Source organism: Zootoca vivipara, chromosome 9 (genome assembly GCF_965207765.1).
Source record: "Zootoca vivipara chromosome 9, rZooViv2.hap1.1, whole genome shotgun sequence".
NCBI lineage: Eukaryota > Metazoa > Chordata > Lepidosauria > Squamata > Lacertidae > Zootoca > Zootoca vivipara.
This window is the reverse complement of record NC_142592.1, coordinates 36493294-36520901: the sequence shown is the minus strand read 5'-3', so window position 1 is coordinate 36520901 and position 27608 is coordinate 36493294. Positions and strand designations below refer to the sequence as shown.

Genomic DNA, 27608 nt, shown 5'->3' with positions numbered 1-27608 from the left:
GAATGCTACTACATGTATTAATATGTAGTAGTATTTCACTTGTGGGAATTCAATAACACATTGGGTGCTTTTAAACTTTAATGTTGTTGTGGGAATACATTAGACAAAAATTGTGGAGCACAGAAAGTACACTAAAACAAACACCACCAATCACAATGTTAGGTACCTAATTTTTGAATGAACGTGTACGAAATGTGATATGAGATTTCTCTTTGTTACATATTTCTCAATGGAGATGAAGGAAGAAGGCAATGAATGTTTTTTTAAGCGCTGTACAATATACTTTCCGAATAACCCAAACACATTGAGGACATGCAGCCTCTGCAATTATGTTTACTTTATTTAATACAATCTGAAATCTGACAGCTAAGGCATTGAAAACACAATCTTTAGATCACACAAACTTTCTTGCATATCAAGGAAATAAGAATAAAAAATTCTACATTGTAGAAGGAAGTTATAATTGCTGCTATCCATGATCAGGCATGGAAACCACAACTGCAAGGCCGCAGTCTAGGCTTATATAGTGTCTCATTCAAGGGAGGCCTATTATAGGCAGTAAGTGGATCTAAAATGAAAAAGAAGTTTTCTGTCACACTAACAAAAACCTTGGTATACTACACTAATATAAAAATGATCCACTGGGCCCTTGTAACAGAGAGTGAAGGGTTTGCTTTTTCAATTCAGCTTTATTTGAAATAAGGTTCCATTTTAATTATATTACTCAATGTAGTACAGTCCCCATACGTTGAAGGGAGATCATTGTAGGTATATACAAGTAAGCAGAGTCCATTAATTCTGGTTCAATGTGATTAGCTGTCTTACAAACTGATCCTAATCACATCTGCTTAGAAGTCTATTCCATGGACAGTCCAAATGAGACTTGGCTGCAACCCAAGAACACTTATTTCCGAGCAAAAATGAGTAGAACTAATCGGAAGGTTTTCATAAGTTATTCAGAATCAGAAAGCATTGCTAGGTCAACATTTGGGGGTAAATATGAACAAAACTCTGGTGTTATAATGTTGTAAAATATCCACTATGTTCTACAATGTCCCGATTTTCAGCCATAAACTAAAATGTACAAGTTATTAACTGAATGAGCAGGCTGCAATTAATGCTGCAAGGAGACAGCATCTTAGGAAGCCTCAAGTTCATCTTAAAATCAGTGTTAACCCATTCCTTATAGAACTGCCACCCCACCAAGAACTTCTGTGCCAGTTGTTTATTTTCATCTGGAAATTTATATCCCAGTATCTAAGTTCTCCTACAGAAATTTTGAAAAGTTTGGAGTGCCATAAATGCAAAGTTAGGAAGTCATTTGCTGCATGGGATCCAGATGTTTGCTCTCACCTTAGACCTTTTGGCGAGAAGACACTTGCACCTCAGCTCTCAAACTACAGTATTTTGCTACTGGGAAATGTGAATCTCCCACAAGGTACTGTATCGATCGAGATTGCTATTTGCAATGCGGTTGCACAAGTCTCAGGGACATGCGTTAGGTAACGCCTATGACATCACTGGTGATGAATCACACAAATCCCATTCTTCGTACAGAAGTGATTTTTCAAAGACAGCCACACCACTAACAGAATGCTTGAATTAGTTTGTTGTCGGTTGTACAGGAAGATTGCTCCCAATGGTTCTCAAAAGAGAAAACCAGTCAAATGTGGCAGAGCCAAACGAGATATAGGTTGGTAGACCTGACTTTTAGATGCAGGACTGCCCCAATATAAAGGAGTAGGGTTTTAAGAGCCAAAAGAAGGCATCAATGCGGAAGAATGACAAACCTTTCCTCTCAACCTCACTGCTTGCATCTCAACCTCACTGCAACACAGGCACTTTTCTCAATGAGGTTTAAGAGACTGGCCATTCAGGAGAAACAGCAGAGATTACTCTGCTGCAAAGTTTTGACTGTGGAATCCTGAGTTCAAGCTACCTCATCCCATGCCATTTCTACACATAAAGATTACCTTGGCTATTATCAGAATGACCTTACACAATACTTTTTTGCAGCTGACTGCACAGGGCTTTTGATTTCATAAAACTGTATTCATATCTTTACAAAAAAGCGAGGCAGAGTAGATGATATATTTATATCCGATATTGATATTCTTTCAAGAATTCCTTCAGTCTTGTTGGCAAAGGAAGTTCCTGGATCTCATTTGTGTATCTGTTTATAGCTACCCTACAGCAGTGCTGTAGAGATGAAGTTGAATGATAGAGAGGTTTATTCAAATACAGGTGGACTGTTCCATTGGAAGGCATTTCAGACGCAGTTCTTCTGTCCTTGCACATAAGAACGTAATATTCAATCAGGTGGACCACACTGTCAAACTGCCGGAGCCTTGACCGAACACAGATAATAGAATCCAGTCGGAATTTGCCATCTTGAAATTCTATGCGTAGGTTGGTAGGTCCGACTGACGTTTTCACTGAAATAGTAAGCAGGTACTCAGAGTGCGAGCTGTCTCTGACCAAGAAAGAACCTTCAGACGTATCTTGTAATCTCTCCTTGGCTTCTACAACACTCAAGTTACCCCAGTACCATCCTGATAAGAGGAAGAAAACAAAGAGACTCAAGTAGATTCCACTAGAAGGACCCCCCCACCCCTTTCCAGTCACTGCTGAACCAAACATTTACTGGGTGGCCTTGAACAACTCACTGTCTTTCACTTTTAGTGAAAGTGGCCTGTCTCAAGGACAAGAGCAATTTTCCTCCTGCATGTCTCTACTGTAGAGAATAAGTCCCATTCAAGACTGAGGGGTTTACTTGAGTCAGCAGTGTGCACAGAATTAGGCTGCTCAAGTGCTATAAGTGACAGAAGTACTTAAGCTCGTGCTATCCTGCAATGTGTCTTATTTGATTAACAGTAACTTTAACCCCAAAGTACCCCAACAAAGTTCTGATGCCTGAAACTATATGCAGAGAGCACAACAGCAAAGCACAATACTGTACAGTATAATCTTTAGATGCAGGCATACTTACAGCCAAATATTCTTCTTTATTCTTGGGTAAAACAAATCAGGGATGGGAAAACCATCCCTTTCAGGTAATAACTTCCCACATCTTCAATCTTTTTTTAAAAAAACTAAAGAGAATATTTTGCTGTCTAGCTTTTGTAGTAAAACTGTTCTCTTTGTTCGTACAAATCCCCATGACAAGGCAGTAAAATTCTAATCACTGCCCTCTTGAAAAGCCTTTCCTGGAAGAAATGTTGGACATAATAAGCTGAAAGACTTTAAGAGAATATTCTGTCCATGTGAGAGATTCTGCTCCATAACTACACTGAAGAAATTAAACTGTTTTCTGCTCAAGGCACAGTTCTGTTTCCCCAGAAAGTCTCCAGCGACTCTCGATTCACAGAGAAGGCTGCCATTTAAGTTAAAAGACAGCTTTTGAGAGGCATCGTTATCCTTGAAGCTATCCTAATACGCAACACCCCGCATAATAATTCACACGTATCTAAGACTCCCAATCCAAAACGTGAAAGCAGGGACACAACGAAGTTGTGGCGCACCACTATATAAGTTTCTTTAACGCTTAGAAAGGGAGAGTGCGGATTTTTCGTTTTCTTCTCCTTCGCAAAGCCTCGCCCTAAGATCATTATACAAGATGGGTGATTTTCTACTTTGCTCCGCTCATTATTTTAGATCGTGAATGATCGGAACGAAAACCGCGACGCAGCTTTCGAGGGAGCCTCCTCAATGGCAAAGGGGGGAGGAGGGGGGAGCATTCAGGCTTGCGGGATATTTTTGACTCGCATCTCGATCGAAAGCTCTTGCTCTTCCTCCCCCGACGAGCGGCCCCCGAAGTTGCGCGTCCCATTTTTCCGATCCTACAGAACGCGCGCAGATGTCGCGCTCGTCCTCTCGGGAACCCGATCCATGTCCGCTTTTCCTCCCAGCCCTTCCCACGCTACAGCCCCGAAGGCACTGGCAGGGAAGGAGGGGGGAAACCCTCTGGTCCCCAATGCCGCACAAGTCCCCTATTTGTATCTGGCCACTGTTCAGGGACCGCAGCAAAAGGAGAAACCCCCAGCCTTTTCTTCTTTGGTCACCACGGAGCAACCCCGGAGGGACCTCCAGCCCGCCAAGGCCACGTTTGCTCCCAATCTGACTTACCTGCGAGCCTCAATTCCCGCATGGCTAACTCCAGGCGCTCCTCCTCTGAAGGCTCCGCCGCCACTGCCGCCGCCGCCGCTCCGGCAGCCTCCCACTGGGCCCCAGTCCTGTCAGTGACATCCGAGGATTCGGCCGAGCGCAGGGTCATTTGGGGGCTCGAGATTTGGGAGCGGGAGAGGGGGAGGGGGGAAGCTAGGAGCGCCGTACCCCGGCCCCGAGGCCCCGGCGGCTGCCCCAGCCCATCCGGATCCCGGCCGCCAGCAACCTGCAACCCTGCGGGAGAGAAAAAGAGCCGGCAGCCGCTTAGGAGCGCTCGTGCTTAATCCCGCTAGGCTTGCAGAGCATCCGCTGCAAATAGACGGAGCGAAAGAGGTGCGCCCCGCTTCCCCCTGATTTCCTCACAGGCTTTCCCGCCTTCGGGCAACCACTAGAGAAGGTGGGCAAGGGCCCCTCGCCGGTTTCCACCTGGGCCAGACCCGGGACAGCACGATCGGGCTCCCTCTGGCTGACCTCAAGGTGGAGCGCCTTCTCCTCGCTTTCCAGGCAGCCGGGCGCGCGGGCTGCTGTCGAGGAAACACGCGGTGGGCGGCCCCAGGGGCGAGCCGGGGGCCGCGCGCACTCCGGCAAACTCTTACCTCCGCCTCCTCCGCCTGCAATGGATTCCCCGCTCGGCCGCTCCGCTTCTCCCTCCCCGGACTGGCCGAAGGCGCTTGCAGGAGCTCGCCTTTGTTTTTTGGACGCGGGAGGCCAACGCAGGCGCTCGCCCGCCAGCGCGCTCAGCCTCGCTTTTGTTGCAAGAGGGAGAAGCGCGGTGCTAGCTGGGCGGAGATGGATCGGCCAGCAGCAGCAGCAGCGGCGGCTGTGTGTGTGTGTGTCTCTCCCCCCCCCCCCCGGCAAGACTGGCTGTCTCGCAGCGGGAGCAGGCGAGCTCAGGTTATTCTTCTCTGCAAAGGGCTGTTACTACCAGGGGCAGGAAATCTGCATGTGACGCCGTGACGCCCAGCAAACAATTCCCGGCGGGCTGGAGGGATTTTCTCGCTGGCGCGCGCGCGCACTCATACCGCCAACCCAGCCGCCGGGTAGGGGTGACGAGAGGGGGGGGGGAGAGAGGCAGGCATAACGAAGAGTACAGAATGCACGTGGGGAACGCTTCAAACACACACACACACACACACACCGGACTCGCTGCATCTTATTTATTTGCTCTGTAGGAATTGGGGCCGGCAGCTTTCAACGAAAGGGAGGGGGGGTCCTGCATGGCTTCTCAGCTCGACGGCACCTCGCAAACTTCAAAACAAGGAGGCGCGTCGTGGGTGCTCCGCTCCTTGCCCGTCTCCTGCGCCGCCTTCCTTCGCTCCCTCCCTCCCTCGAATGGTAAAAATGCAAAGGCCGCTTTCCAAGAACTTTCCAGGAACCGCGTCACGTGACAGCCCGGCTCCCGCGCCTCGGCTTTCAATGGAGCTCGTCTAGCAGCTGCAGCGATAGCGGCCGCCGCTCCTTTCTCGCTCTCCTCACAATAGGAGTGGGAGGGAAGTGGTGCGGTTGCAAAAACAAAACATAAGCGCCTGTCGCCCTGAATAACAGCCTCGCCTGCCCGCCCGCCCCTGAAAAGGTTTTTTTTTTTTTGCAATCACTAGGAAGCAGCCATTTCTTCCAACTGACAGGTTGCCAATGGAAAAGAGTCGATGCTGCAGCTTTTGTTGTTGTTGTCAGAGAGATTCTGGTGTCTGTGTTTTGAAAGAGAGCTGGACGGAGAAACGTGCCAGTGGCCCAATGGGTTTGTGCATCTGGCTGTTAACCAGAAGGTTGGTGGTTCGAGACCACCCGGTGACGGCTGTATTGCAGAGGGTTGGACTAGATCACTTTGGGAGTCCCTTCCAACTCTGATGATTCTATGAAATGTGTCGTACGAAACCGGTTGGGCTGGCTGGAGATATGTAACCTTTCCTTCATCGCGGGGAGCTATGCCGAACCAGCGTGTTGATGGCGCGAATCTGTTCTGTGTGTACGTGGCAGACGCGTGTACGTACTCTGGTAAGCCACCATTGGCTGCGCTGCGCAGCTTCCCGTTGCGTGTACACTGCCTTCGCTGAGTACGTGTGTGCGATTGTGACACGTGATCGGTCGGTGGTGCTTTCTGCTTGAAAGTGTGCAGTGGCCCAGAGGTAGCGGCTAAGAGGCAACGAAATCGTTGTTGTTAATGGTCGATTAGGTAATATGCATTCCTTCAAAATGTGGTAAACTAGCCGTTTTAGATCTGCTTGTTTCCCCCAGAAGGAATGGGCATTGTGTGCCAATGAGTTTGTACTGGGAAAAACCTATAACCATTTCTAATGATTTATTTCCTGTACAGTACATTCATTCACTTGTAAATAAATCCTGTTGAACACAGTGGGGCTTCATTCCAAATAAACATAGGATTTGGTTGCAAAGTAGCTAAGGAAACAACTGATCCATTCTTCTTAGTGAACAAAATGAAATTGCCCGTAAAGACTGTGAATAACCAAGCATTATTCCACCACCTCACCAAGTTTAGTAAAGCCCATGGAATGAAGGCAATTTGTTTCTCTCTTGTTGGATAATTCCCCCATGTAATTGGCATTGGGCTTGATACTGCATGATATGCATGGACAGTGAAAACAGGTTTCTACAAACACACCATCACTGTTTCCTTTAAGGACGTGTACAGTATTAAGAAAAACCCTTTGGCATCTGCTTGTGGTGGTTTAGAACCTGTAAAAGACAAGGAACCTGTTTTACTAGTTGGTACTGAATGCAGTGAAATATTGTTAATGAGAGTTCTACTGTACTCTATAAATTACTATTGACCACAGAATGATGATATAATAATAATAATAATAATAATAATAATAATAATAATAATAATAATAATAATAAAAATAAATAAAGCTATAGTAAGATAATGCCCTTAGGCACTGAAAATAAAACAATGGTGTGCTTAAAGCTTTTTCTTTAACTTTTGTGGCAGCAGGAAAACAACACAAAAAGTTACTGTGATAGAGATAGGTATGGAATTCATTTATGAATGTGTGGCATGTTATCCCAAGCAAGCCCCAGTCATGTTTATGTGGAATTTGGTCCCAGTGAGATTATTACTATTTATTATTTATTAAATTTTTATATATAGCCCTGTATGTGTAGATCTTAGGGCGGTTCACAACATAAAAGATGAAAGATACTCTCTCCCAAGTTGTGTGTAGAATTGCAGCCTTAAACTGCAGCTCTGAATGGTTGTAAATACATGGTTCAGACTTAGGGCCATGTCATATGTTAAGCATTTGGTTCCACTGTATTATTATTTTTTTGTAATAGAAAATCCAGGGTGTTCGTCATGCTTTACATCTTTCCCTCCTCAGGAGGGTGAAGCCCATGTAATGCTAACCTTGAATTACATTTGATTTTTATTTTACTTATAAAGCATAAACCCTACCCTTTCCGAGCAATTTAAATTAGACAATTACAAATAAAGAAGCCCCATGGAGGGAGTAAAACAGCATAACAATGGAAACATTTTTATCTATCAACATAAAACCCATCTGCTGCAAGACAAATTGTTACATGGAAATACAGTACAAAGATAAAATCTTTTCATATTTATTACTAAAGCTGAGAATTGCTAAAGCTGAGAAAATTATGAAAGAAGTGGGTTCATACCTTTTAAAAATGCAGCACCCAGGCTAATTTTGGGATTTAGGGCCATATAATGCCAATTCTGTGTGAGTTCCACTGATCTGCATTTGATTCTTAACTTCACAATTCAGTACTTTCCATGTTTACTTAGAAGTAAGTCCCACTGTCTTTGAGAGGTTTACTCCCTAATTAAAAGTGTTTATGATTGCACCCTTAAAACTCTTGGTGATCTGGGACTAGGGTACTTGAGGAAGAGTATCTTTTTTCATGTGTACCTGCCTCCTTTTTAGCACAGATATAATCATCTTAGAGTGCTATTGCCTGTCAGGGTTAGTGGCTGCCAGAGAGAGCTCTTTCTCAGGAATGGCTCTCAGGTTGTTTGAGCCAATGGCCTCAAGAAAGACCATTTACCAGATTTTAGGACTGTGGCTCCTTTAAATGGGCCTCAGAGACTTGTTCAGTTTGATAGGTATTTTATGGTTAACATACCTGATCGGTTTTCTTGGTTGTTGTATTGCATTCCCACTTATTATTTTCTTCAGATAGGTTTGTTGTTTTTAGATTGTATCCTGCTTTCATTTTTGTTCTCCTTTTTGAATTGTTATGTTGAAAAGGCAAGTTTCCTAGATAAATAAGTAAAATATTTATGTGTGCTTCGAACTACGTTGTATCTGTCTGTTGTAAGCAATTGTTATGAATAGGCAGGACTTTGATTCCCCCTACGTTTACTTCAAATAATTGGAGTTTCCCATGGTTCTTGCCTTACTTTCTAGGAAGCAATTCCCATTGGAACTTGTGTCTAAGTAAACATGCTCAGGATCTGGTTTATATGGGTTTAAAAATTTGTAGGTGTTAATTCATTTCCTGAACACATCCTATAGAGAGTAATATGTAACTGGCTATTTGTCCAGTTCAAGATGGCTATGGAGGCAAAGTAAAAAACAGCACTGTAGATTTCCATGTTTCTAATTCTAATGCTATATTAAAATCTGTTGCTTTTGACTGAGTTGAGAAAAGTAATTTGCAAGCATATCTCTTTAGAGCACTTTTCCCATGGGTACCTTATTTCTAGCACTAGCTGGTTAAAAGTACATTTTCAATGCATTGGACTCCTATTTACTACTTTGTTGTCTTCAAATTTGGGCTCCAATCCTGTGCCTAGTTCCTTGTGAACCATGAACTTATTTAATGAGCTTACCTTATGAACTCTGAACTTACCTCTGAGTAAATTACATAGGACTAAGCATTATTATCAAATCATGTGTAGTAAACACCTTCTGAGATATATGCACATGTTAAAACGTGTTGCTACTTAAGTATACAATTATGAGACTGATATACCTTATAGTTAAGCTATAATTTATTGACATTGGATAACTTAATAACTCTAGTTTTAGTTTCCCTTCTGGAGGACAACAACTCTGTAAATATTCCTAAGGTACTGCCTACATTTTTGGTCTGTCTTGTACGTACTAGAATTAATGTCAGCAGAACAGGTCCATGGGTTTTTTTAAACAGTTGGGAACAAATCTGTTGTGGAAGACAGTTTCATTTAATGTGGCCTAGTTTTAGACTTGAAAAAAATTCCTTAAGCCCATCTGATTCACCCTGAAAAAATTCTGCAATGTATTCTGAGACAAATACATCTTTATTAAGTATTTGTGGTTATGTGACTTCATCCAGTTTTTGTTTGTTAATTTTTTAAAGATATAAACAACATCTTTAGACTTTCTCTGCTGCTAAATTGCTTTCTCATGATACTTTGTTGGAATTTTCAAGAAACCTTTTCAGCTTGCTGCTGAAAAGAGAAATATGGGGTCACCAAACATGGATTTCCAAAGGATTATGGGGCAAGTAATAATATAAAAATACAGAGGAAGTTACTCTCCCTCGGATTTAATTACAGACAAAAGACTCATTACAGTTATTGCATTTTGGCAAGTAGATTAATTAATTAATTGCCTATTCTTTTATTATGCTCTGGTTCGCCAGAAGCGGCTTAGTCATGCTGGCCACATGACCTGGAAGCTGTATGCCGGCTCCCTTGGCCAATAACACGAGATGAGCGCCGCAACCCCAGAGTCGGTCACAACTGGACCTTGTGGTCAGGAGTCCCTTTACCTTTATCTTTAAGGCTGTCAATGACTACTAGCCAAGAGGGCTACGTTCTATCTACCTCCACTGTCAGAGGCAGTATGCCTCTGAACACTAGTTTATGGGAATCAAATAGGGAGACTGCTGCTGCACTCAGGTCCTGCTTAGGGGCTTTATCCAGGCATCTGCTTGACTCCTTTGAGGACAAAGATGCTGGGCTAGATGGGCCTTTGGCCTGATCTAGCTGTATTCTTATGTAAACCTCAAAATGTGGGGAAATGAAGATTTTTTAATATTTTTTTTGCTAGTAAGATGTAGTCTGTAAGAAATTTGGTACGAAAATGAAGGAAGTGACGGCAGTGTTTCAACAAGAAATCATTTGGTATCTTAAATATGAATTTTGGGGGGCATGAGTGCCGTACGGTGCATACTTAACCTGGGAGTAAGCTCTAGTGAACTCAATGGTGCTGACTTGTGAATGCATTGGCTCAACCAGTAAAATACATTAAACTACTGTATATCAGAGGTTTTTCATCAGGCAGCTGAAATCTGTCTTTTGTCTTTTGTTTGGATCTTACAAAAAAAAAGTGGTATCATTTAAATAGGTAACCTGAAGTTGGAATCCCTGCCAAAGAAAAAAAAAGTGTGCAATTGGATTATTTGCCCGACTTTTTCATTTGTTTTTATTTCTTTATTGATCCTAGACCAGGGTGGATTTGATTTAAATCAAATCAATTTAAATCATGATTTAAATCACTAGTCAGTAAGACTTGATTTAATTATTATTATTATTTTTACAGAAAGACTCAAACTTGCTGGTATAATCTTAATATTTACAACCAGATGAAGGTTTCATTTTTGGAATAATATTTTTTTTTTAAAAAAAAGTTTTTTTTAAAATTGTTTTTATCCACCCTGTCCTAGACCCTTCCAGATTAGAAAACAACTTTCAGTTCTGAGATTTCTCAGTGACTGCAAGGATTGCAGACTAAAAGTGAATCAAGCTCCACCTCCCATTCTCGCAGTCTTGTTTTTAACCTGCGTTCTTGACTCCAGTCTATTAACGTAGATAAGATAACTGAACAATCATTTTCTAACCTACAGAGAGACTGGTTTGATTCCCTCCCTCTCCACACCTTCTGAAGGGTGTGGCCAGTGCAGCAAGGGCCCTGGTGAGTGATTTGATGGAAGCCTGGCTGCAATCTTAACCACACTTGCTAGGGCAGGGGTCTCCAATTTTGGAGGGGCCCAGGGGCACATTTGGAAATCCAATTAAACTGTAGACGGACACAGCAATATACCCATCTGGCAGAGAAAGAAAAACTTGTAATGCTCAGAATCACACACACACACACACCGATAAAAAGAAAACAAACCTGTAAGCCAAACACATATGTACCTGAAACAAATATACACAGACCCAAAACAAAATACTGTATATTCCTGCGTATAAGACTACTTTTTAACCCAGGAAAATCTTCTCAAAAGTCGGGGGTTTTCTTATACGCCGGGTCGTATTTCTTATACGGCGAGTATATCCCAAACTCTATATTTTAACTGGAAAAGTTGGGGGTCGTCTTATACACCCAGTCGTCTTATACACCAGAATATAGGTGATTTCCCAACCCACAAAGCAAAAAAACCAACAACCCTCAATTTGAATACAGGTATTGGTTAGGGTCAGGAGGCCTTGGTGAGTACCAAGAGGTGTGCCTGATGTTGCCACATTGAACTCAGGCTTTTTTCTGAATAAATTCAGTTAGGCTTGTACTGTCAAACTGGTAAATGCCTTCTAGCAATGAGTTACAGACTGTATGAGAGTAAAAGTTTAAAACACGTTTCCTCTTGTGCCCCAAATTGAAGTTTGCCCTCCTCGTTGCAAAAATGAAGATTCGGAGAACAGGGTTACATTCAATAAGTTATGGGAAGGTGTAATATGTTTTCTGACAAATGGAAGACAATGTTACATAATTAACAGTGTGTTGAATTTGGACTACAGGGGACCAGACTTGAGATCCTTGAGAGGGAGAATACAAAGCAACACATAAATGCAGTGCTTTTTTATATATATAAAAAATGTTTAGGGGTACTCTCATTTTCCAACACATATTGAAATACTGCCCCTCAATGAGGCCAAACTTAGATTCACAAAATGTTTAGGGGTATGCGTATCCCTGCATCCCCCCAGGAAAAAAGCACTGCACAAATGCAAACCTTTTCCGACTCCTTACTGAAAAGAGAATATGCATGCTTGTACTTGAGACCCTTTTCTGCTGCAGTATTGCTGAGGCTCTTCACATATTTTCTCACTTAAGCAAGAATTTTTTTTGTAACCAAAGTGGCATAGCAGAATATGACAAATAAAAAGACAACTTTACTGGGTCCGTCCCCCCCCCTGAAAAATATGCCAATTAAATTGGTAGCATGAACACATGAATTTGCCTTATACTGAAGGCCAGACTAGATGCAATATTTAAAAATACATCTTTGCCTTTACATGCAAATTGTAAAAAATGCAAATAGAGGGGCTGATAATTGGGGTCATCGCAGGCATAGCAGTTGCAGGGTGTGAGTCTAACCCGTTCCTCCCCTGCTGTGGTCCTAACAAAAAATTATCCTGCAACATTGCCATTTCCAATGTGCTTGTAGTATTTATTTCCCTGCTGTATTTTGAACTCTCTGGATACTCTTCAGTAAGCAATTCTCAATCTGTTTCCCCACCTTAAAAGAATTCTTTATTCTTAACTACAAATTTAACACACAAGTTTGTTCTGAAACAGAAAGCAACTAACTAACTCTATGCCTATCTATCACATGGATGAAAGATGGGGTTCCCAGGCTATGGCTGCATTTGTTTATATCTGGAATTATTTTCAGAATTATTTCCAGCCTTGAACTGGCCATTGAAATCTTATGTTTGCCTAAAAATGGGATATTATGGGGTGGGGAAATTGTATGTTCGTATTTTTGTATTTGCTTTAGTGCATATTGGCTTAAGGTTATTATGTATATTTTGATGGTTTGATGAAAACTTGGTTTTTGTGTTTTTAAAGAAATCAGTGATTCTGAGAATTCAGGCAGAAAATGAGTAATTCTGAGAATTCAGGAAGTGTGCTGCATGCCACTCCTTCCTCCATTTGAGCCAGCACAGACTTTGAGACTCAGATCCCAACAGGTTTTACATAATGGCACCCATGCAAGTCTAGCTGTGTGTGCCAGTGTCAACTATTATGTTGGGGTGGGAAGAAGTATCCCTGCCTGCCTTCTACATGCTGCTTTCTTTGGTCTTGGAAGAAAAACTAGCACTTGGATTTCAACATAGTATTTCTCTCCTTCCTGCTTTCAGTTCAGACTTAGCATAGGAAGACCTGTTTTCTAGCCCCGCCACAGGATGGGCTCTCTTTTCCAATTAGAACATCGGGAATGCTTGGCAAGAATAAACTTCAGGAATACTTGGCTGCGTTGATTTTTCAGTCACCTTTATTTTGTTCGGGCTCTTCATAGCTCAGTCCCCCCGGATATACATTGGTGTTGGGTGTGTACATGCCCATGCAAAGGTACAATTAGTTTGTGGGACAGCATGCTGTTTAGCTTACGCTGAAGAAAGTTATATAGCCATGCTATAACATCAGAATAATTATATTGCAATTCCTTGATGTAACCACGCAATGTTGCTGCAGGAATGTTGCTCTTGAAGCCCAGCAGTTATCTTCTTAACTCCATTTTATACAGTTCTGGTACAAAATGAAATTGGCTTTCACCATAGAGTTGCCAAGGCCTAGAGCAGGCATTCCCAAACTGCGGCCCTCCAGATGTTTTGGCCTACAACTCCCATGATTCCTAGCTAACAGGACCAGTGGTTGGGGAAGATGGGAATTGTAGTCCAAAACATCTGGAGGGCCGAAGTTTGGGGATGCCTGGCCTAGAGCATTGAGAACCATGGGCTAATGACGATTTTCATTTTACAACAGAAGTACAGACCAGGGATGACAGTATCTTACTCAGTCTTTAAAGGTGATGGTCCAGTTGGAGGAGTTGCTTCTCTTCCTTACAACCATTTTGGGGTGATCCCATACACCTGCTAGGCAAGAATTTGAATCCACACCTTTTTATTTTGCTCAGGGCTGGGACATGGTTGAAGAATAAGAAGAAGTGGAAACCTACAAGGAATTGTTGGAGGCAGGTGAGAGCAATTGCTAGTTTGGTTCCTTATTCATGGATTTATGCCATACTCTTCAAAAGGTGAAGCTTGCAATAAAGCAAAAGCATTGAAATTCTATCTTCTGTTTTAATTTATTTAGTTTATTGGCTTTAATCCAGTCCATTACCCAGAAACAATTTATATGTGCATTAAATTTTGTTACCTGCCTAATAGCATGCTTCTGTAGTATATACCAGAACCAATTGAAAAGACAGTGGTATTTTCTGCTGTCCTTCTGTTGAGGCCAAACTAGAGAATAATTCCAAAGTGATTTCAGAATTGACTGGCCAAATCAAGGAACTCTTTGGTAAAAATAAGGAAATGGAAAAAGCAGTGAAAGAGCTAAATACCAAAGTCAATAATCAAGAGGACAACATTGGTAAATTGACAACAGAGAGCAAGGACCTGAAAAGAATGCAAGAAAGGAATGATAAAGAGAGGAGAGAACTGCTAAAGGCACAAGAGGAGCTGGCAGACCAACTGGCCTTAGTAGAAATGAGGCAGAAAGAGTTAATTCTTCGTTTGAGAGGCGTTCCCGAAAGACAAGGTGAGAGGATCGATGAAAAGATATGCAAAGAATTGGCGGCATGGCTTGGTGTTGGAGAAGATGAGCTGACGTTAGATGTGGACAAAATATACCGAGTCAGAGGGGACAGATCCAAGAAATTTAAAGGACCCGGTGACTGTTTGATATTTCTAAACTCCGGCTTGCTAAAAGATAAAATCTTACAAAGAAAGAAACAGGAACCCCTGGTGATCGAAGGCAAGAGTATTGCCATTTTTAAGGAGATTCCGAAACGGTTCAGACTCAAGAGACAAAAATACAAAAGACTGACAGATGCCCTAACAAGAAAGGGGATCTGGTATGTATGGGAATTTCCTGAAGGTCTCACTTTCACATTTAAAGAGAGAAGAAAAACGATAAAGAGTGTGGAAGACGTAGAAACCTTCTTGGAGAGATCAGGAAGGGAACTGGTGGAAAGGGGAGAGGGGGAGGAGGAAGAGAGCTGAAATCGAAACAAGTTGTAAGGAAAAATTCATATTTTGTAATAGAAAGCAACTTCTATTAAGAGGGTGGGGACGAGGTGACTACAATATTGAATGTTTGAAATTTTTGCAGTGAGTTTTCTTTTTTCTTTTCTCCTTTTTTTTACTCTTCTTATTGAAATAATAAAGTTAATTATTTTGGAGAAAGAGAAGTAACTTATCAGAAAAATATTTGAACGCATACATAGACAGATACACATGTAGATATATATAATAACAATAACATTAATAACATCAAATAATTATGGAACTAAATATTGTGTCATGGAATATAAATGGATTGAATTGCAAAAGGAAAAGGAATAGGGTGGAACATGTATTAAAAAAAGGAGATTGGAATGTGATTTGTTTACAGGAAACACATGTGGTAAGAAAACATGAAAGGGTTCTAAAGAATGAACGATTGGGGAGAGAGCATATATCGGCCGACAAAAAGAAGAAAAAAAGAGGAGTAGTAACATATGTAAAAGAGAATCTAAAATCAGAAAAGGTATTTCAGGATGATGAAGGGAGGGTGGTAGGGGTAAGAATTTATACACCCAAAGGGAAAGTAATAGTGGTAAACATATACGCACCTAACGGATGCAAATCTGGATTCTTCCACAAAATTGAACAGATACTAAGCGAGGTTATTGATGGGGATGAGATAATATTCGCAGGTGACTTTAATGGTGTGGTATTACCAAGCCTAGATAGATCAAGTGATACCAAGAAAGGAGGCAAGTTGCCGAAAGCTTTCTTCCAAATAATTGAAAATTATGAGCTAAAAGATATGTGGAGACTCAAACATCCAACGGAAAGGAAATATACGTTTTTTTCCGAGGCAAAACAGTCAGCTTCTAGGATAGACATAATTTGGGTCTCCACAGGTCTAACAACATTGATTAAAAAGTGTGAGATTATGGCTAAATCGGTAACCGACCATAACCCGATAATGGTAAAGATTAGGGAAGAGAGAAAAAGTATTAAAAGGTGGAGAATGGATGACAGACTATTAGAAGACGAGATCTTTGTTGGAAAACTGAGGGAGTCGGTGAGGGAATTTTTTGAACTTAATGTATCGCCAGAGGTAAATATAACATCTGTATGGGATGCCAGTAAGGCCTATATCCGAGGATTGTACATACAACAGAAAAGTAGATATAGGAGAGACAAGCAGGAAAAGATAGAAAAATTGAAATCTGAGATTGAATTAACAGAAAAAGAATTGGGGAAAAACCCAAAAAATGTCAATATAAAGACACAAATGAAAGTGTTACAGAATAATTTAAAACAATTAATGGATGAAGAAATAGAGAGTAGAATTATATGGGCAAAACAAAGAACCTTTGAATTGGGAAGTAGATCTGGTAAATTATTGGCCTGGCAATTAAGGAAGAGACGGAGTCAGCAGCAAATTATTGCAATAAAGGATGGGGGAAAGCTTAAGACCAACCCAGATGAAATACAAGATGGCTTTGTGAAATATTACAGTAAATTGTATAAAGGGGAAAATATCAATAATAAGAAATTAGAAGAATATTTAGATAAATTCACTGGATTTGGCATCAGTTCAGAAGAATTGGAGAATTTAAACAAACCAATTTCATATCAAGAAATTACAGATGAGATAAATAAACTTAAATTGGGGAAATCACCAGGCACGGATGGCCTAACAGGAAAACATTATAAAGTGCTACAAGATGAATTAAAAGAAGTATATAAGGTAATGGTAGACGAAATTTTAGAGGGAAGAGAGTTTCCAAAATCGTGGCAAAATACATACATTACCCTGATACCTAAGGATATTGAGAGAAGAGAAGAAATAGGGAACTATAGGCCAATTTCATTATTAAATATTGATTATAAAGTATTTGCTGGAATTCTAGCCAACAGGATAAAATGTGTATTAAATAAAGTAATAGGCAAAGAACAACAAGGCTTTTTACCCCAAAGAAAAATGTCTAGTAATATTAGAATCCTATTAGATATGTTTGAATATGTGGAATGGAATCCTAGTAAGAAGACAGCTTTCATATTCTTGGACGCCGAAAAGGCATTTGATAATCTGGCATGGGAATTTATGATAGGGGCGTTGAAAAAATTAGGAATTAAAGGAAGATTTATGGAGGGAATAAAGGCCATATATAGTAAACAGCTGGCGAGGTTGATCATTAATGGGGACATATCAAAAGAATTTGAAATTTCTAAGGGAACGCGGCAGGGATGCCCATTGTCCCCACTATTATTTATATGGGCATTGGAATTTCTAATAAGAGACATCCAAATGGATAGGAACCTCAAGGGTATATCGGTTGGGAGAAGTGAGTTCAAATTGCGAGCTTTTGCCGATGATTTGATAATAATGTTGGAAGACCCTGTGGAGACCTTACCCAAATTGAAAGGTATATTATTAGATTATGGCAAGGTAGCGGGCTTAAAAGTCAATAATCAAAAAACTAAATTGATGATTAAAAATATAAGAAAGGAAGAAGAAAGGGAAATACAAACGATTAGTGGGTGGGAGATAGTGAGGAAAATCAAATATTTGGGAATTACTATTTCCAATAATAAAGCAGATTTATTTGATAACAATTATGATAAAATTTGGAAGAAAATAAAAGAGGATTTAGAGCATTGGAAGGGACTGAATCTAACATTAACAGGCAGGATTGCCGCAATTAAAATGATGATCTTACCTAAACTGATTTTTCTATTTCAAATGTTGCCGATAAAGTTGAAAAAAGAAACATTCGAAACATGGAAAAGAGATCTAAATAACTTTATTTGGCAAGGAAAAAAGGCAAGAATACAATATAGGTTGTTAACAGACGCAAAAGAAAGAGGAGGTTTGGGAGTTCCGAATTTAAGATTGTATTATGCTGCATCTTGCCTGTGTTGGCTGAAGGACTGGTTCCTGTTGGATGATTTGGAGTTATTGAAATTGGAAGGCTTTAGAAATACTGGAGGCTGGCACGCATACCTATTAAAGGAAAAGAAAGGTGAATATACATCCTTCACAAATCACATATTTAAAAAACCTCTGTTCGATATTTGGGAAGAATTTAGATGCTTACTAGAACCTAAAATACCGTGGTGGGCTTCACCCGTAGAAATGTCAGCAACAAGCAAAGAACCCAAAGGGAATAATTGGCCAACATATAAAGAATTAATTGAGAAAATAAATAACCAATATGAGCTAAAACCATATAACCAAATTGAGCAATACTGTCAAAGTTGGCTACATTACCTTCAAGTGCAATCGATCTTTAAAGAACATAAAGTAATTGGATTTGAAGATGAAAGATCAAAATTACAAGAATTATTATTAGAAAATCAGGGGAGATCATTGGCGAAAATTTACAAATTCTTGCTGGAATGGGAAATGAAAGATGAGATGGTAAAAGATGTAATGGTAAAATGGGCAAAAGATATAGGGAGGGTAATTTATGCGGAACAATGGGAGAAATTATGGATTAAAGATATAAATTTCACAGCATGTATGACAATAAGGGAAAATATATGGAAAATGGTTTATAGGTATCATCTCACACCAGCAAAATTAGCTAAAATTTATAGAAACAACCAAGATAAATGTTGGAAATGCAAAGAGAAATTGGGTGATTTTTTTCATTGCTGGTGGAGCTGCGATAGGATTAGCTCATATTGGTCAAAAATATACGAAGAAATGAAAAAAATGCTTAGATTGACATTCGAGAAAAAACCTGAGATCTTGCTGTTGAGCATGATCCCAGAGGATATACCAAAAGACAGGAAGAACATACTTCTTTACTCGTGTGCGGCCGCTAGAATGCTGATCGCCCAAAATTGGAAAGGAGATAAGGTTCCAACTATTCAAGATTGGCATATAAAATTGATTGAATACATGACACTTGCAAAGCTAACCGCAACGATCAGAAGGATACCAAAACAAACAATCAAAGATGAGTGGAAACAAAAAATAAGCACAAAATTAATGATATGTTTAGACTAAGAGACACAAGAGGATAGGAAACAAGGTGATGGGAGGAGAGAAAGGCAATTGATGTAAATAAAAGGAGAAGCTTAGTAAAATTTATTTATGTGAGGGAACCGATGATAAGTGTTGGGAAGTCAAAATCTTACCTTACTTTACACTTTTTCTATCTTTACTTTAGCTATCTTTATCCTTTGTTTATTTCCCCCCCCTTCCCCCTTTCCCTACCCCCCCATCCCACCTTCCCTTACCATTGACTTACCTGGGTCCCCTTTCCTCGTTTGTTCTTCTTTGTTCGTTCTTCTTTCATCCCTATTCTTTCTCTTGTCCGGTTCCATATATTTTTGGCCCCCAGACCCAATTGTAAAGATCAAGTTTTGGGTTAATGGGATTTTATGGCCGATTTTAGAATGCTACGATTGGAAAAAGCTGTTTATTTGTTATATGTATTTTCTGGTTTTGTAACTGGATTATATGTATTTTCTTTTGTATGTATTTTCTTTGTAATTTTGTAATTTTTAACAAGTAATAAAGGTTTTCTAAAAAAAAGAAAAAGAAAGAAAAGACAGTGGTATTTTCTTTTAATTTCTGCACCTGCTAATTATAATGTACAACAGATTTAGGTTTGTTATACCTGCTCCACCCACTTAACAATAAACAAACAATCTAGCCTCCAGATGGGGAAACAGGAATATCAGGTTTAAGCTTGCTGATGGCTGCAAAGCATTTTAGATGCACTTAAGATAATAAAATTGTGAGGGAAACCCGTTGAGGCCTTTGTACTCCTGACTGCAATCTGGTGAATGAAGAAGGACTGCTTGTTACTATCTAATTCATTTAACCTAAATAAAATGAGAGTGAAACCAACATTTTGGTAAGGACAACTGAATTTGTAGAAAACTAAGGAACTACCCCTTCATGGATCAATGCCCCCTTCATGGATCAATGCCTTGTCGTGGCGAAGGGGCTTGAATAACTCAGAGAAGCTATGAGCTATGCCACTCCAGTATCCCTGCCAAGAAAACTCCATGGACAAAGACAACAGGCATATAAAAGTTATGACGCTGGAAGATGAGCCCCTCAGGTCGGAAGGCGTCCAACATGCTACTGAGGAAGAGCGGATGACAAGTACAAGTAGATTCAGAGCTGATGAAGCGGCTGGGCCAAAGCCGAAAGGACGCTCAGTTGCGGATATGCCTGGAAGCGAAAGGAAAGTCCGATGCTGTAAAGAAAAATATTGCATAGGAACCTGGAATGTAAGAACCATGAATGGAGGTAAGCTGGATGTGGTCAAAAATGAGATGACAAGAATAAATATCGACATCCTGGGCATCAGTGAACTAAAATGGAAGGGAATGGGCGAATTCAGTTTGGATGACTATCATATCTACTACTGTGGGCAAGAATCCCTTAGCAGAAATGGAGTGGCCCTCATAGTCAACAAAAGAGTGGCAAAAGCTGTAATGGGATGCAATCTCAAAAATGACAGAATGATCTCGATACGAATCCAAGGCAGACCTTTTAACATCACAGTAATCCAAGTTTATGCACCAACTACCGGTGCTGAAGAAAGTGAAATTGACCAATTCTATGAAGACCTACAACACCTTCTAGAAATGACACCAAAGAAGGATGTTCTTCTCATTACAGGGGATTGGAATGCTAAAGTAGGGAATCAAGAGATAAAAGGAACAACTGGCAAGTTTGGCCTTGGAGTTCAAAATGAAGCAGGGCAAAGGCTAATAGAGTTCTGTCAAGAGAACAAGCTGGTCATCACAAACACTCTCTTCCAACAACACAAGAGACGACTCTACACATGGATATCACCAAATGGGCAGCATCGAAATCAGATTGATTATATTCTCTGCAGCCAAAGATGGAGAAGCTCTGTACAGTCAGCAAAAACAAGACCTGGAGCTGACTGTAACTCAGATCATCAGCTTCTTATAGCAAAATTCCAGCTTAAACTGAAGAAAGTAGGAAAAACCACTGGGCCAGTAAAATACAATCTAAATCAAATCCCTTATGAATACACAGTGGAAGTGAGGAACAGGTTTAAGGATTTAGATTTGGTGGACAGAGTGCCTGAAGAACTATGGATGGAGGCTCGTAACATTATACAGGAGGCAGCAACGAAAACCATCCCAAGGAAAAGGAAATGCAAGAAAGCAAAATGGCTGTCCAACGAGGCCTTACAAATAGCGGAGGAGAGGAGGCAAGCAAAATGCAAGGGAGATAGGGAACGATACAGGAAACTGAATGCAGATTTCCAAAAAACAGCAAGGAGAGACAAGAGGGTCTTCTTAAATGAGCAATGCAAAGAAATAGAGGAAAACAACAGAATGGGGAAAACCAGAGATCTGTTCAAGAAAATTGGAGATATGAAAGGAACATTTCGTACAAAGATTACCATAATCAAGGACAAAAGTGGTAAGGACCTAACAGAAGCAGAAGACATCAAGAAGAGGTGGCAAGAATACACAGAGGAATTATACCAGAAAGATATGGAGGTCTCGTACACCCCAGGTAGTGTGGTTGCTGACCTTGAGCCAGACATCTTGGAGAGTGAAGTCAAATGGGCCTTAGAAAGCATTGCTAATAACAAGGCCAGTGGAAGTGATGATATTCCAGCTGAACTATTTAAAATTTTAAAAGATGATGCTGTTAAGGTGCTACACCCAATATGCCAGCAAGTTTGGAAAACTCAGCAATGGCCAGAGGATTGGAGAAGATCAGTCTACATCCCAATTCCAAAGAAGGGCAGTGCCAAAGAATGCTCCAACTACCGCACAATTGCGCTCATTTCACACGCTAGCAAGGTTATGCTTAAAATTCTACAAGGCAGGCTTAGGCAGTATGTGGACCGAGAACTCCCAGAAGTGCAAGCTGGATTTCGAAAGGGCAGAGGAACCAGAGACCAAATAGCAAACATGCGCTGGATTATGGAGAAAGCTAGAGAGTTCCAGAAAAACGTCTACTTCTGCTTCATCGACTATGCAAAAGCCTTTGACTGTGTCGACCACAGCAAACTATGGCAAGTTCTTAAAGAAATGGGAGTGCCTGATCACCTCATCTGTCTCCTGAGAAATCTCTATGTGGGACAAGAAGCTACAGTTAGAACTGGATATGGAACAACTGATTGGTTCAAAATTGGGAAAGGAGTACGACAAGGTTGTATATTGTCTCCCTGCTTATTTAACTTATATGCAGAATTCATCATGCGAAAGGCTGGACTAGATGAAACCCAAGCCGGAATTAAGATTGCCGGAAGAAATATCAACAACCTCAGATATGCAGATGACACAACCTTGATGGCAGAAAGCGAGGAGGAATTAAAGAACCTTTTAATGAGGGTGAAAGAGGAGAGCGCAAAATATGGTCTGAAGCTCAACATCAAAAAAACCAAGATCATGGCCACTGGTCCCATCACCTCCTGGCAAATAGAAGGGGAAGAAATGGAGGCAGTGAGAGATTTTACTTTCTTGGGCTCCTTGATCACTGCAGATGGTGACAGCAGTCACGAAATTAAAAGACGCCTGCTTCTTGGGAGAAAAGCGATGACAAACCTAGACAGCATCTTAAAAAGCAGAGACATCACCTTGCCGACAAAGGTCCGTATAGTTAAAGCTATGGTTTTCCCAGTAGTGATGTATGGAAGTGAGAGCTGGACCATAAAGAAGGCTGATCGCCGAAGAATTGATGCTTTTGAATTATGGTGCTGGAGGAGACTCTTGAGAGTCCCATGGACTGCAAGAAGATCAAACCTATCCATTCTTCAGGAAATCAGCCCTGAGTGCTCCCTGGAAGGACAGATCGTGATGCTGAGGCTCCAATACTTTGGCCACCTCATGAGAAGAGAGGAATCTTTGGAAAAGACCCTGATGTTGGGAAAGATTGAGGGCACTAGGAGAAGGGGACGACAGAGGACGAGATGGTTGGACAGTGTTCTCGAAGCTACGAACATGAGTTTGACCAAACTGCGGGAGGCAGTGCAAGACAGGAGTGCCTGGCGTGCTCTGGTCCATGGGGTCACGAAGAGTCGGACACGACTAAACGACTAAACAACAACAAGGAACTACCATCGGTGATTGTGTCATTTTTATCATATTTACTGAGAAGACCCACTGAGTCGGTGGAACTTATTCCGAAATAAGTGTGCATTGAATTTCAGCCTTTTAGCCCTGTCCCTCCCAAAAAGCAGGCAAAGCCAATTGAAATAGTTTGAACCCTGGGACAATGAGAATACAAAGCGTGTACTTTACCTCTGAGGTACCCGGGATTGGTTTGTGGTCTTGTGTTCTTCAGAAAAAAAATGCAATCTGTATTCACGAATGCTTTCAACACATATACAATTAGATTACATGGCACCCACCCCCAACATATTCCCATGTTAGTGTAACACAATGCAAACAACATTTAAGTCTCCCTAAAATCTTGAAAGACCTATACCAGTGAGACTGCATTTCTGCCTTTTTGTGTGTGCGATGGGTTGCTGTTCATTATTAATACTGCACATTAAAACTTCAAATATGAAATCCAAACACTTAGTCCATGCACAGGGGTTACATCTTTGTGGTTAAGTAGCAAACTACTATCTAAAATATAACTTGGATTTAGGTATTCTATCATTAGCTTATTCGTGAAAGCAACAGTGAATGACCAAGCAGTGTTCCCAAATATATGAACAAGGCAGTGAAAAGGTTCAAGATGTTATACCACAGATATATGCAGTGGCCTCTCTCTGTGGTTTTTGTATAATGAAAAGCAGCAGAGAGAGCCTGGAATCAGAGGGTGGTATTTAATTAAGTTCTACTCAACAGTATACCCATTGAAATTAATGAACCTGCCTTAATGAAGTCAATTAATGTTATTTATTTATTTATTTGGTGCATTTTATATCCCACCTTTTTCTCCATGGGGCTCAAAATGGCTTACATAGTTATCATGCCCCTCATTTAATCCTCACAACAACCCTGTGAGGTAGGTTAGGCTGAGAGATGGTAACTGGCCGAATTCGGATTCAAGAGAGATGCTTAACTCTTTCTTCTCCAGCCATCATCTTGCTCAGTCACTCCCCAAGCTACTTTCCCACTGCTGGAGGATACAGGCACAGCTCATTTGAGGATTGTATATGTATATGTATATGTATATGTATATGTAATGGGCGAGGTAAGTTGCAGTTGGTTGGAAAGAGGTTTGCACTCCTTTTGTCAGTTTGTTTTTAAAATCTTCCACTCACCCCTTTTTGTAGTTTCTAAGTGGCTGGGTGTTTTAAGGACATTTAACTGCTGCCATTGCATTTCATTTGATCCTTAAAGCTTCGGGGAGGGGGGGGGAGTGAGCAATTATCTGTGTCAGAAAGGCTTCTTCCACCTATTTAAAAGTTAAGATCTATTTGAAGTAGAATGAAAACACTACTGTAGTAAGCTAAGGGAATGAGAATACTGTACGCATAAAGCCTCACATTAACTGGAAATATCAGCATAACTGAGTATATGTGCAAATCATAGGGGCGGTAGGCCTGCTTCTATCTCTGCAGTAGCCAGAGAGCAGGTGCAAACCCTAATCCTACAGCCTCCGCTGTAGCCAATACACTCATGGAGATGTTTGGTACTGTTAACTGAGGCATCTCAACACTCGTGCACTTTACATATCCAATTAGTGCAGAGCTCGGAGCCCTCTTCTGTTCATACCTGAAATAAAAAGGTAAAGGTAAAGGGACCCCTGACCATTAGGTTCAGTCGTGACCGACTCTGGGGTTGCGCGCTCATCTCGCATTATTGGCCGAGGGAGCCGGCGTATAGCTTCCAGGTCATGTGGCCAGCATGACAAAGCCGCTTCTGGCAAACCAGAGCAGCACATGGAAACGCCGTTTACCTTCCCGCTGTATCGGTTCCTATTTATCTACTTGCATTTTGATGTGCTTTCGAACTCCTAGGTTGGCAGGAGCTGGGACCAAGCAACGGGAGCTCACCCCGTCACAGGGATTCAAACCGCCGACCTTCTGATCAGCAAGCCCTAGGCTCAGTGGTTTAACCACAGCGCCACCTGGGTCCCTGAAATAAGAACAGCCACAAAATCTGCCTTTCTGCTGTGGGCAGGAATATTTCCTGCTGTCAGTAAGTAAACATATTGCTGGACTGAAATGTTCAAGGCTGGTTTTGTACCAGTTAGAAACACTTTCACCAACTCTCGGGGTTCACGTTTTTCATAAGCAAGCACTCTCAACTCAGTGAATAATGTTTTCTAGCTGGAAAAGGCACATAAATAGCACAAGCTCAGCCCAAGGTAGCTTAATATAAATGTACATTGCTGCTGCTCTATAGCAAATTACAATGGGCAAGATCAGTTTTGATTTATTTCCATTTGCATGGCTGTCAGGGACTACTTTGTGGTGGCTCATAGCAGTGTCTTTCAGCTTCTTTTAGTTTCCTTTACTGAAGCTCCTTAAGTTTCTAGCTGCCCGTTTTGTATTTGTAGCCATACATGGCTTCTCGGGATTTATGAGTATTGTACGCAAGTGGCAAATGATACTCTGTCGCTGCAGAATCTGGTGTCAGTTTGATGCACTCTGGAAAAGAGAGGCCTAGCTCATTGACAGCACAATCCTCAGGAGCAAATCTAATGTAATACAATTGGGCTTATTGTCAAGTTAACATATATAGCATTACACGTATGTTCGTGGCCACTTCAAAGTTACTTTAAAGCAGCTTGTAAACGTCTTTGGATTCATCTTGTTTGCTAAATTGAACTTCTGTAAATAATAAGAGTATTAACATGTGCCCTGTTTTTATCTTTACATCACCTCCTGCCACTCTTGACTTGCAAACAAAGAGAGGGGAGCTGTTCAGTTCTTCCCCTTCCTTTCAGAGAACCAGGAGAAACACATATCGGTTACACTTAGGTACCCTTGTGCCAAATTATTCAGAAAAGTGTAAAACGATCCAGTATTATAGTTCCTTACAAACTGCTTAACTTTCCTGATGTACCCCACTCACGTCTCAAATTTTCCTCAATGTCTTCAAGTCTTCATTTTACTTCTCTCTCTGCCCCCCCCCATTTGATTCTAGTACAGTGGTACTTTGGTTCTCGAACAGCTTAATTCACAAACAACTTGGAACCCAAACGCTGCAAAACTGGAAATAGGTGTTCAAACTTTTTTTCGGAAGCCGAATGTGCCCTGATTTGGCCTCCGCTGCTGGGGGAAGAAGGCATCGGCCGCGGGAGACCTTGCAGGTTGTACCATGACCCCAAACCCCCACGAGGAACACTTACCTAACCAACAGCAAAGTCCAGCGATGAACTCCAGGTAAGAAAACAAAGCACCAGCCCTTTACCGACCCTCACCCCATCCCAGCTGGTAGCAAGGTGGGTAGCATCTTGCCAGGTAAGCCTACCCACTCAGTAGGAGGGGGTGAGTGGAAAAATTTGGGATTCTGTCTCTTGCCTTTGTCTCTGCCTTGCTCCTTCATTTTGGGGACTTTTGGGGAACTCTGCCTTGTGCCTTCGTTTTGGGGGCTGTGGAACACAGTTCAGCTACTGATTGATTGTGTGACTGTGGAAATGGATAAAAGCCCCCTATCCAAAGAACGACTATCATCAGTGCAGGTAAGAATTTTTTTATCATCTACAATATTGTCTTATTTATTTTACAGTACAGTATATTGATTATTGCCTTCATTTTATGGATCGATGGTCTCATTAGAAAGTAAAATTCATGTTAAATTGCTGTTTTAGGGGTTGTTTTTAAAAGTCTGGAACGGATTAATCCATTTTGCATTACTTTCTATGGCAAAGTGCACCTTGGTTTTGGAACGGACTTCCGGAATGGATTAAGTTTGAGAACCAAGGTACCACTGTATGTAGTTAAATTATAGGTAAGTAAGGCTGAGGTCTTGTCTAGCAGTGCCCTCTGCTGGTTGGGATCACAATGTGTAATGGTAACATATATAATCAGGAGTGGTTACAGAATACAGTGGTACCTCAGGTTAAGAACTTAATTCGTTCTAGAGGTCCGTTCTTAACCTGAAACTGAGGTACCATTTTAGCACGATTTCTGTTCTCATCCTGAGGTAAAGTTCTTAACCCGAGGTACTACTTCCAGGTTAGCGGAGTCTGTAACCCGAAGTGTTTGTAACGCGAGATACCACTGTACATTCATTTGTAAAACCAAAAAGAAAATGCCACTATCATGACACTGATCTCCTCCCATTTTAATATTCCTTTCCAAACACTTAACCGAAGTAATGTATTTTTGTCTTTCATAATTTTAGTGCTCTGGGTAACTTGATTTTTTCTTCTTCTTCCAAAAGTGTACAAAACAATTTCCTCCAGTTTAATGTTGCTATTTTAGTATCTGCTTTCTGTAAGTTTTCTCTTTTTATATATTTTTCTTACTGTGATCGATTAACCTTACTATTGATGGCATGGAACCATATATCTTTCCTTTACTTTTCAGATCTGAGTCACCAACTCCCCCATGCCACTTTAATTGAAGTGACGAGGTACAGTTTAGTCTCAGTCTACCTTTCACAT

General features: G+C 41.1%; 1 protein-coding gene and 1 long non-coding RNA gene across 5 annotated transcripts; one reads left to right on the top strand and one right to left on the bottom strand.

The window, feature by feature from the left end:
* Positions 1-319: 319 nt before the first annotated feature.
* Positions 320-5494, bottom strand: SOCS2 (suppressor of cytokine signaling 2). Of its 4 annotated transcripts, none has more exons than XM_088652585.1 (3): positions 5303-5494; positions 4126-4398; positions 320-2552 (listed from the first exon to the last, which is right to left on the bottom strand). In XM_088652585.1, the coding sequence occupies exons 2-3, from the start codon at positions 4271-4273 to the stop codon at positions 2095-2097; spliced, it is 606 nt and encodes a 201-aa protein (XP_088508711.1). In that variant the 5' UTR covers positions 4274-4398; positions 5303-5494; the 3' UTR covers positions 320-2094. The 4 variants fall into 4 exon arrangements, with proteins under 4 accessions (XP_088508711.1, XP_034984433.1, XP_088508712.1 ...); XM_035128542.3 differs by lacking the exon at positions 5303-5494 and adding an exon at positions 4761-5220; XM_088652586.1 differs by lacking the exon at positions 5303-5494 and adding an exon at positions 5090-5148.
* Positions 5495-5760: 266 nt separating this feature from the next.
* Positions 5761-27238, top strand: LOC132592736 (uncharacterized). Its single transcript, XR_015945946.1, has 3 exons — positions 5761-6159; positions 13993-14053; positions 26144-27238. It is a non-coding gene; the product is annotated as an uncharacterized LOC132592736 (long non-coding RNA).
* The last annotated feature ends 370 nt before the right edge of the window (positions 27239-27608 follow it).

Excerpts from the sequence above, each read along its gene's own strand:
- SOCS2 (XM_088652585.1), bottom strand. The coding sequence starts at position 4,273 with ATGACCCTGCGCTCGGCCGAATCCTCGGATGTCACTGACAGGACTGGG. Across the intron at positions 2,553-4,125 it reads GCGGGAATTGAGGCTCGCAG|GATGGTACTGGGGTAACTTG; the intron begins GTAAGTCAGATT and ends TCCTCTTATCAG.